Here is an 11,160-nt window from a genome sequence, read left to right as displayed (position 1 = left end):
TTACTCTTGCCTTGCTGGGAATGATTAGACCAAGCTACTCAATATCCATATCTATACAGGCTCAATACAATACTTTGATACTGAGGCTATTTTGCCTGCTTGTGGCCAGGCATTACAGAAAAATTAAGACTTCCAGGTTTCCCCACAATTTGTGGTTTCTAGGTTGAAGATCTCTTTTCTATCAACAAAACCAGAGTAGGACTTCTAAAATGTGACCAGGACACATGGTTCAGTGGCTTTGAACCTGCTAAATACCAAGGGTCTATTCCTCTATAGCTGATTTGTTGGAAGACAATAGAACCTAAATCAACGCTCAAACGCCTTTGTCACTTCCTATCATCTACTCCCCAATATATGAAGGTATTTACAGTGTTGGGACTCCAGCAAGAGTGAGATAGCTCAACTTTTAAGAGCCCCTTATCACTCTTTGAGAGGACTTAGGTGGGGTTTCAAAGTAAACTACAAAGCACTCCCAATTCCTGGAAAAGCCAATGATCTCTTCTAGTCACAATACACCAGAATTCACACAGCGCACTTAAAACACATGCAGTCAAGAAAGAAACCACAAAAGGTTTAATTTTTTTCAATTATATATGTTATGTAATCACAGGAGGCTGGGACTATGTGCTTCCTCATACACACAGCACTGTTTCTAATTGTCTCTAAATAAGCACATAGCACTTATTTTAAGACAGTGTCTTGCTGCCTGGCCTGGAACTCCCTACATGGTCCAAGATGGCTAATTTTCAGCTTCCCAAGCACTAGAATTACAGGCCTGAGACAACCCATGCAGCTACCACTGTTTTCAAATCCCCTCTGGAACGTGTTTACAACTCCTTCTCAACCACCCAAATTTGCTGCCTTTCGCTGAGTAGATAAGCTGTGCCAGTCATTGTGAAAAAGTCTTTATTTTAAGAAAAAAATTTAGTTAACAAAAATTTAACAAGTTTCACTTAGCAAAATACACCCAAAAGGAAATCACAGTACAAAGAAAGCTTTAAGTCAAGGCCTCACCAATTCCTACAGTATTAGTATTGTGTCTCAATTCTCAAAACTAACTTTTAAAAAGCTTAAACTTAACCTAAAGATTTTAAATGAAAATATAAACTAGAATGAAGAACATGAGAATGCTTCTTTGCATCAGGGATCTAGCACCTTTGAGTTCTCCAGGAAAGTACATGTCCCCAGTGTGTCCACTGTGGTGTGCTTAAAGATCCACTCAACATACTTAAAACTACTTAACTCAGATAACATCACTCTTAAGTATACTACCAAAAATGTTAATTGAGAAAAGCGGAAGAAAATAGTTTTAGTTTACTCAATATTACATGCTAGAAGAAAAGTTTGCATGAGAAACACTGAAGAGGTAATTTTTTAATCCAGATTTCACAAACTCATGGTGCAAAGTGGGTCCCCCAGCTTCCTCTAGAGTTATAAACTGCTCTTGACTGCTTTATTGGCTGCCTGTGAAATTTTTGATTGAAACAACTCAAATGTTCCTACAATACTAATCATATCCACCCATGCTGTTCTGACCGCTGTAGCCGGCCCCATAACAGCCACTCACTGACTGACTCTCCAGGCCACTGTAAGTTGCCTGGGCAGCTGACACTCCCATGCCCTGCATCACCTGGCTGCTATAAGCCCCGTTGCTAGCCCCTGTTGTGGAATTCAGGAAGAGTTCTATGTATCTGTGCTGCATGTTGGCCCTGTCCTTCGACATAGCTGCCACTGCTTCTTCATGGGTGGCAAACTCAACATCAGCTTCTCCCGTCACTCTTCCATCAGGGCCAATCTCAATATGAACTCTCACAGGGTTGAGTGGAGAGAAGAAGTTGTAGATGTCATTCTCTGTTGCTTTGTAGGGCAGCCCTCTCATGTGGACGCAGTGGCCGGTGGTGCTCTGCACTGTGAACTCGCTGTCTCCGTATCTGTGGTCATACATTCCTGAGAGACAGTAGCTGAGGTCTCTCCCAAACAGGTCAGTGGTGAAGCCATAGCCATCACTGAGGCCACTGTATTCTTCATAGCCCCCATAGCCTGCACTATAGGCTCCAGACCTCATCCTATCCAGGCCTGCCTGTTTCACAATGCCAATGTACCTCCGGGCTGTGCCAGGCCGGTCATAGGGCCCAGGCCTCTGCACAGACATAAACTTCAGAGGTGGATCTGAGTATGACCTAACTTCCTCCTGACTGCTCTTGAACACTTCAATATACCTATGCCCTATTCTCTCCTTGTGCTTCCCTAGAGCTTTCTCAGCTAACTCTTGTGAGGCAAACTGAACGAAGGCCTCCCCTGTAATCTTGCCCTCCGGGTCCACAGGTAATGTGATCCCGTTTGGCACAATTTCCAACCCTGAGAAGAACTGAACGATTTCTTCCTTTGTGCATCCAAATGGGAGTCCCCGGAGCCTCACAAAGCCATCATTGGCACTGTCGGCGCTGTTTGGACCACTGTGCTTCAACACCCAATCCATCTCGGTTCTGTGTGACTTGAACACCTCAATATACCGGTGTCCCATGCTTTCCCTGTCTTTTTTCAGAGCCAATTTTACATCATCTTCTGACTCAAGTTCAACAAAAGCCTCACCACTCTGCCTGCCTTCTCTAGTATAAATGAAATGAACACCTGCGACCCCATCATGAATTGTGCAGTCGGAGAGGAAGTTTTGTACGTCCTCAATTGAGCAGGACCAGGGTAGGCCTCGGAGTTTGACCACATAGCCTTCACCTCCCTCAGGGCCCAGCATCATGAACACTTGACAGGGCTGATGTCACAAGCTTGGGCAATTTTTTGTAGCTGAAAGAAAAGAAAAAATGAAACCTACTTTATACAATTTTCATTTAATATGCATAGTAAGGATATTCATTAGAAACTGTTTTTCGCATTCCACAAATGAAAGCTAAGGATGAGTGAAAGTAAAACATTACAAACAGCTAGCTGTCAGCCATGATAGCATACGCCACCCAAACATTTACTTTTCTGTGAGTTGAAGCCAGTCTGGTTTACAGTGCCCCATCCAAAGGCAACCTGGGCAATACTTCACTTTTAAAAATCAAAGAACAAGCTTGGCATGATGGTGCACACCTTTAATCTCAGCACTCAGGAGGCACAGGCAGGCAGATCTTTGTCAGTTCAAGACCAGGCTGGTCTAAAAAGTGAGTCCAGGACAGCCAGTGCAACAGAGAAATTCCTGTCTAAGAAAAAAATATTTGCTATCAAAAAAAAAAAAAAAAAAAAAACCACTATAGAACAAAGGGCCAGGGTGGGTCTTAGCGATGCAAGAAGAGTCTTATCTAGTGTGTGCCAGCTTGACTCAACATCAAAACCAAGACCCATCACCACAAAAAGCTAAAACAAGACCCACAAAGGGATATTTAAGCATAGTATAAATGTATTTGGCAGGTAGATATCAAACAGTAAGTAGCAGTTCCAGGTCTTCCTTAATTATTAACAAGTTAGAGGCCTGTATGAGACACTCTCAAAACTTAAACTAGGGCATAGCAAGTTAAGAGTGTGTAAACACGTTCCCACCAAACCTTTTCAACCACTAATACCTGACACATTAGAGAGCCTTGATTCTTCACCTACCTTCCATGTACACATTCACTTGTAAATACATTTTTTTTTTTTTAAAGACAGAAGAGCCAGGCCCAGGATAGAAGCACACACCTTTAATGCTAGCACTCAAGAAACAAGAGCCAAGTGGATCTCTATAAAACAACTTCCAGGCCAGACAGGGTTACATAATAACCTTGTCTTAAAACATATAGATTAGATAGATGATAGATATATAGATAGCACAGAATTAGACAGACAATGAATGAGCCAGGCAACTCAAGGTAGCAAACACTTGAAACCAACATTTAGAAGACAAAGAATCTCTAGAGTTTACGGTCGGCTCTGGTTACCTAGTCAAAACCAACCTAGACTACAGCAACCTCTCAAAAAATCTTTTTAAAGAAAAAATTTATACTCACATATAATCAACTGTATGAGTCGAAACCATGACATCCTTTCTACCTATTCTATCATTAGCTTTAAAATAATTTAGTTTTTTAAAATTAAAAATTTCCACTTACCTGCTATCCAACACCATATCAGGTGACAAAAATGCCATCCTGTCCCCACAACAGTATAATGGTACTAATGGAACTTTAAATTGTGAAATTTACTGGATATACCAACTCCCTTTAAATATATTAAATAGCTTTTAAAAAGTTACCTTGCCTATGGCCTGAAGATAAAATATAGATAGGACAAGCTCTAAGGGAGAGCTGAGTGTGTAACAGCATGTTTAGTCCTTATGCATAATTATATATAAACAAACACCAGCATGAGCTGAATTAATGTTGCAGACACCTACTGGTTACCACCCTAAGCCTTACCTAGTCTTTCCACCAACACGTAACTAACCTCAGTGTAGTGCTGCTATAATGAAGTTCTAGCAATCTTCTTTGCTCACTAATAATCAGGGTATATATGTGCCTGTTGGGAGTAATGGGTTTATGATCCCAGGGTCAAGTAGGGATTTGTGTAGCTCCATTTTCAAAGCCAGGACAGAGGAACTCAAGTCTAATTACATTTTATAGAAGACTATGTTCCGGTCCCATATTTAGTCCACTCTCCCTCCATCTATTTTCTCTTGAACTCCACCTCACAATGATTTCCAGTAACTCCCAAGGCCCATCAAAGCCCCCGCCCCCAAAAAACCTTACAAATATCTAGGTGAAATCTGTCAAAATCTCACCTTATATCTTATCCTCCCCTTCTCCAATAGCCTGGATCCTTCCTTCAGCCTCAGCTTCCTTATCTTCATTCCATATAACTCCCTCTACCTTTTTAGCATCTTCCAATGAATAATCTACATACAGTTCTTTACTGCAAAGCTCTACTGATTCTACTGAACTGACTCTTGGCTGTGCTGAATAGTTCGGCTACACGCAAACAGAGGAGAAAGGTGCCTTGACTTGTTCAAATATTTTAAAACAGTCCATTTTTTTAAGGCTGACCAGTAGTAAGTACCCTGTTCGCAAACCTAGTCTTTACCCACTAGAGGGCAGGCCTCAATGCTACTACATGCGGATTCTGAACCTGTAGCAATGTCTAAAATAACATACTCTAGAGACCAGCACAGGAAGACCCCAAACTCAAGGTTAAAAAAAGTTCATGTGAGATGACCTGCCTCTAAAATGGATGCAGGTTTAGGAATAATACCTGTAATCCCAGAATTTGGAAAGAGACAGGACAAGCTTCTGCTAAACTATACTGCCCTGTTGTTTCAAAATAAAAAAGGGAAGCAGGTACGAACAAGCACCATCTACAAACTACTCTGTCTGCTCTTGGTATATAGCCCTTCAGGTGCCTAGAAAATTCTTTTAGGTCGAGGCAGGGTTTCTCTGTGTAACCTTGCCTGTCCTGGACTCACTTTGTAGAACAGGATGGCCTCAAAAATCAGAGATGTGCCTGCCTCAGACTCCCTCGGTGCTAGCATTACAGGTGTGTGCCACCATGCCAGGCACCCAGGCAACTCTTAAGGCTCTTCTCTACTTCCACAGGATCAGAAACACCCTGTCAAGGACCTGTCCCTCTTAACAAATTACTTAAGATCTGCTTGGGAAACCAACTTAGAGAAAAGTCCTTATGGCCACTAAGCACTGTCTCTTTGCACTACATCTGAATAGTACTTACTAACCAACCATAAGGCCTTCTCTGCAGAGACAGCCTTGCCCCCAGCTACTTACTCATTTTCCCTTTTATGTAGAAATGAGGTCCCTCCCTCCATTGTCTCTTCAACTAACCACCACACTGAAATAACATGTTCTTATTGAGCATCTCTCCAAGAGAACAAATAAATGTCCTATCTTCATCTGTTGTCTGCACAGAATTTAACCAATCCTTCCTGGAAATCCTTGTTAGGTGTTCCATTCCAATCAGCTCCCCCAGGTATCCATAGTCACACATGGCTGTGCTCAATCTTTGAAGACCTTCCAACCTATAGTTCCAAGGCTTCACCTGCCATATACAAAGCTCTGTACCATGAACATAGCATATTCACTACTTCTATACCTTTGTTCTACCTGAGCCTACAAGCTCTACAAAGACTGATCTTTACAAAGATTTCTCAGAAATCCTCAGAACCAACTCACTTGAGTACCCCATTTTCACACAGGACCCCAGCCTTCATCCTAAAATCCTATTCTTATTAAGACAGGTTTTCTAGGATCTTTATATCCATCTCATGCTAACCTGGACCTGTCTCTGCCTAAGACTCCCAAGTGGTCATTACAGTATGGTTCATCATACCTGAAAACTATTATTTGATCAAGTACTCAGATAATCTTACAAAAACATCCCTTAGCTACTGTTAAGGAGTCAACAGTCTTTTTTTAGAATAGTAAAATATAAAAAGCTAAATGGGTAACTTTCCATATAATAAAATATCTTCCACGATAGGCAAATAAACCCCTATACATACTAGGCAAATTCTCCAGCCTCTCTTAAACCTTTCAATTTTGAGACACTGTCTAAATATGGTCTAAGGCTGACCATAAACTTCCTTGTTCTAACTTTTCTTCCAGCATTCCTCAGACAGTTGCCCATATCCCCTATAGTTTCTCTTAACTCTTAAGAACCTATTCCCAGCTAACCTGTATCACTGATCTTTAAGTTTTGTAAGCACTACTGCAACCCAATTATGTCTATGCCCTACTTCTAAGCCCTATTTCCCTTTGGTTATTAGAACAAAGACTTAAGACTGGAATTCTCAGGTCCTACAGACATTGAAGAGCTACATTCTTACTTAGCTCCGCTTTTTCTTCTTGGTGCCTATAATTTCACCACCGTTCCCTAGAGGATTTGACAGACGTAGTAATTAATTCTCCCTGCAAATATCCTCTGTCCAACCTTGTCTAGCTAAATCGTGATAATCCTCCCAGGTCTAAGCTCCAATTCCTTTCTAAAACATCTTATCCTTCACAACCTTGAACCTCCACTTTCGTAGCACCCTTCATTGCGGTTTTAAAAGGTGTCTTCAATACCGCATCGGGACCCTACTTAGGACAGTTTTGTTGTCCAGTGTTTCCTCATCCTTAGCAGACTGGGCACAAACCACAGCAGGCCAAAGATTAGCAAGGGATTAACTGGCCGCTTGGGGTCAACACCTCAATCAGAGTGTGGCAGCTTAGCCAAAGCTAAAGACTCGCAAGAAACAGGCAAGCACATTAACTTTGAGTTTAGAAGTAGTTTTGGCAACAAAGAGAAAACATGTCTGCTCCCAATTGTTTACTATTTACTCAGAACTTTTTCTCCATAAATCTTAACACTAAAACTTTCTAATAAACTTATACTAGGCACTTAAAACTAATGACAAAGTTTTAGCCTCCAAAGAAAACTTTGCCTAACAAATCAATGACTTACAGTGACTTATCTTAATAGCTTACCTTAAGGAACCACCACAGATGCCTTCTGTAGCAAACACTTATGGAAGATAACAAGTTTTCCTTTAAAAAACAAAACACAAAACTCAAGATTGATCTCATGGCCTCAGAATCCATGCATTATTTTAACAGACAGGAGCTCCCAGTTTCAGAGCAAGCTACACTCTAAAAGCCCAGAAAGATGTTTATTACAGGGTCCCTAGACCAAAATACTTAAAAGTTTCCATATCATTTACACTTTACTTTTTCATGGGAAGAACATTAGCAAAAAAAAAAAAAAAAACACAAAACCCATTTGCTTAGCAGAGAACTAATTATAAACTTTCCATATAAAGGTGGTGGTAGATGTTTAAATGAGAGGAGGAAAAGGAAAGGGGAGGGAGCTGGAATGGCACTTTTTCTGACAGCAACCCTTTCACAGGCATTAAGCACCAGAAAAGCCTGTTGGATTGGACAGAGTTTGAGAATTTACTCTGGAGATAGTACAGAGACATCCGACATCCACAAGACTGTTTTTCATTGATATAACCATAACTAATATCCATGTGACAAAGTTTTGCCCAACTGATGAGGACATGCGCTAAATAAATCTCTAGGACATAAAATATTTTTTTATAAATTATGCTGCATTCATCTTGAAAATGTATTTTGCCTGTTGTTTTTAATAGAGGTAATTACATTTGCTTGTCCTGTACCTTCTGCACTTATGTAATAATGAGGGGTTATTACTTTGTTAGAACCCTTTTTAAAAGGGGCTGTTTCCAACACCCTGAAAACAGATCAAGAAGTCTTATCCATACTCCTACCCATGAAATCCTAATCACTGGATCCCCTTCTTCCACCCTTTTACTCCGGTCTTCTGCTACCAGTTTGGTAGACAATACCCGAGGCCTCCCTGGAGACACCATAGCGCAAGCAGCTGGCAGCTAGACCTACATTTACCCACTGGCACAAGACCTGTGAACATGTTAACTGTGGAGACATGCCCAGCAAAAAGACCAGATGGAAAGCTTGGTCTCTTTTAAAGTACTGTTCCTGCACCCAGAGATTTGGCTGAAATTGCAGCACACGCTACCGGAATTATTTGCACCATTCCCGGGTGACTGGCTTGTAATACTGTAGCCCGCTGAGCCCTACATTCGCTTTTAAAATTTATTCCCACAACTTGATAACTAATGAAAATGCGCTCTTAAATTCTAAAATAAGTAACCCAGGTTGAGACTCTTGCTTTTCTAGCAACTACCCATTTGGTGATACTGGTTAGACTGGATTTTCACTGCCTTCAGGTAGATCCAGGTAAGATAAATTAGGTGCGCCCTTTGAATCCTGAACTGGTTAAGTTTATCTGCGAAACAAACAGGGCCGCTCAAACACCACCCACCCAGTTCTTTTGTTCAGGGCCCGCTTGGTGGGAGCCTTGCTGCACCCTCCTCTACACATCTTTGTGTTCCAGGAAGTCGCCGGGAGTTTTCACTGAGAGCCCGCCCTCGCCCTCCCTCCATTTTGTAAATGGGTTCTAACCTCCGGAACGCCGGGAGCGCGTCCAGGCAGATTTTCTTACTCAGAAAGTTCTACTCAATCAAGACCACGATGGCCGCGCGGCTTCAGGTAGCAACTGCTGCCTTTTCTGCTCTAAAACTTACCTCGGGAGGAAGGCAGAAGTGACTTCTATTTTCAGTAAGGAACGCGGCTTACGAACCAACTCCACCCGACGCCTTAAAAACGCAGAGGGCTCCGGGGAAAGTCCAGGTGCATCTTCTTTTTGTTCTCAACCTGAAATGGAAGTTCAAATGACCAGGGAGCAAGCGTTTTCTGCTGTAGCTGGTCCCCTGAAAACAAGCGTTTTGGCGGGAAGCAAGGCCGAGGGCAAGGTGACGCCGCTCGGCGGCCTGCACCCAGGAGTCGACCGCGTCGCGTAGAGAGCGCCGGCCGGGCAGGAAGATCCGCCCCGGGGCCTGCGCGGGCTCGGGCGGGAGCTTCCGGGCGGGGGCGGGGGGATGGGAGGCCCCGGAGTCTGGGGTGGGGGAGGGGAAGTCTGAAGGTGGGGAAGAGTGCTGAAGTAAGAATTCGCGCAGGCTGAAAAGTGAAAAGGCTCGAATCGGGAAACTTCTAGGTGTCGGGAACTTGGGACTCAAGCGCCGAACGGGCCTCACCACGCCGTAGAGGGACGTTCGGGTCCGGAGTGCGGGAAGCAGCCACCGCGTGATCTACAGCGGCAGTCGGACTTGGGTCACGGGGTGCAGAGGAGGAAGTGCCCTGCCGGGCCCGCCAATATGTCACCAATAGGAAAAGGCTGCCTGCAGGTGTGGCCCGCAAACAGTGCGATTGGTCGGCGCCGGAAGTGGGGGAAGAAGCGGGGGGGGGGGGGGGGGAGAGACACACTTCTCGCTTAGTTCTCTTTAAAGAGCGAAGGAACAACCTGCGCAAAGTCCAAACTACTCACTACAGGGAAGAGGGAACTTACTGAAGTGTTAAAGGCTCAGCCAAATAAAACCAAGTTACCTCCTACTGGGATACTACAGAAACAAAACAAAAGGTTTTCTTGGTGTGACTATGGCCTCATGGGTATTTTCCATGCTGAAACGTAACTTTAAAAGCCAACTCTGGCAGACGTGGTGGCGCATGCCTTTAATCCCAGCACTCAGGAGGGTGAGGCGGGCGGGGGTTGGGGGTCTGAAATCAATGCTACTCTAGTGCACAAAGTGATTTCCTGCCTTGTCTCGAAAGGTTTTTCAAATAAATTCTTGTCGGGTGTGGTGGCGCATACCTTTCAGAGGCAGCAAGCAAGTGGTATCTTGGCTACCTAGTGAGTTCCCCCCAGACAAGACTAAAGAGAACCCTGTCCCCGACATAATTTCCGAGGCTGAAGGAAATGACTCAAAATTGGCCCTTGCCCACTAGAGGCTGAGACTAACAACCTAGGTTTGGCTCCCCAGTGCCCACGTATGATGGAAGGAGTGCTTAACTCCTGAATCTAAATTAGTGCACCACCTTTTGAAAGTATAAAAATAAGTCTTAGAGCGAGGTAGGTGCTGGTAGCGATCACCTTTAATCCCAGCAGAGGCAGTCCAGGCCAGCCTGGTCTACAGTGATTCCAGGACAGCCAGTAATTCAAAGAAAGCCTCTCTCAAAAAAAAGTTAAGCCTTATCAATTCCTAAAATCTATACCACAAAACGTGTTTTAACTCAAAGCAAATTAGATTGAGCAGTGACTGGATTACTTCAAGGGCCTATGTTTTCGATGGCCCAGTGAGGTAGGAAGACGCACTAGACATCCAGCCTGACACCTCCAAGGAGTTCCATCCGCAAGACCCATAGTGAGAAAGGATTTAAATTGTCCTCTGACCTAAGGACCCCTGGAGAGACACCCCCCCAATTGAGGGCGGGCACTCCTTCACAAATACTAAGGTTATTTATTGAGAATACTGAAGAGAGATCGATGAAATAAGATGGGCCATCATTGACTGAAGCTGGCTGGCGACCGCTGCAAATTAGACTTTTTTTATTTTTATTTTTCTTTAAGACAGTTTCTCTGTGTAGCCTTGGCTGTGCTCAACTTATTTGTAGACCAGGGTGGCCTCGAACTGTGATCTGGCTGCCTCTGCCTCTCACAGTGCTGGGATCACAGGCATTAGCCACCACACATCGATAACCCGAGTTAACTTTTCTTAAAAAGTTTTGCAGAAATAACTTAGGACAAAAAAAAAAAAAAAAAAAA

General features: G+C 43.3%; 1 protein-coding gene across 4 annotated transcripts in view; it reads right to left on the bottom strand.

Moving 5' to 3' along the window:
• Window positions 1–889: 889 nt before the first annotated feature.
• Hnrnpf (heterogeneous nuclear ribonucleoprotein F) overlaps window positions 890–11,160 on the bottom strand; it is a 19,188-nt gene continuing 8,917 nt past the window's right edge. For 3 of the 4 annotated variants that reach the window (XM_055604133.1, XM_055604134.1, XM_055604136.1), the window contains exons 2-4: window positions 9,086–9,215; window positions 7,446–7,505; window positions 890–2,802 (exon numbers count right to left, since the gene is read on the bottom strand). In XM_055604133.1, coding sequence (XP_055460108.1) covers window positions 1,508–2,755 — 1,248 coding nt within the window. In that variant the 5' untranslated portion in view covers window positions 2,756–2,802; window positions 7,446–7,505; window positions 9,086–9,215 and the 3' untranslated portion in view covers window positions 890–1,507. Of the gene's footprint in view, window positions 2,803–7,445; window positions 7,506–9,085; window positions 9,216–9,595; window positions 9,683–11,160 lie in introns of those variants that run through there. The other variant, XM_055604135.1, reaches the window with a different exon arrangement.

This window comes from Psammomys obesus, unplaced genomic scaffold (assembly GCF_907164565.1).
Source record: "Psammomys obesus unplaced genomic scaffold, mPsaObe1.curated_primary_1811, whole genome shotgun sequence".
In the NCBI taxonomy this organism is placed as follows: domain Eukaryota; kingdom Metazoa; phylum Chordata; class Mammalia; order Rodentia; family Muridae; genus Psammomys; species Psammomys obesus.
Note: the sequence above shows the minus strand (reverse complement) of the source record. Positions and strands in the feature narration are given on the sequence as shown.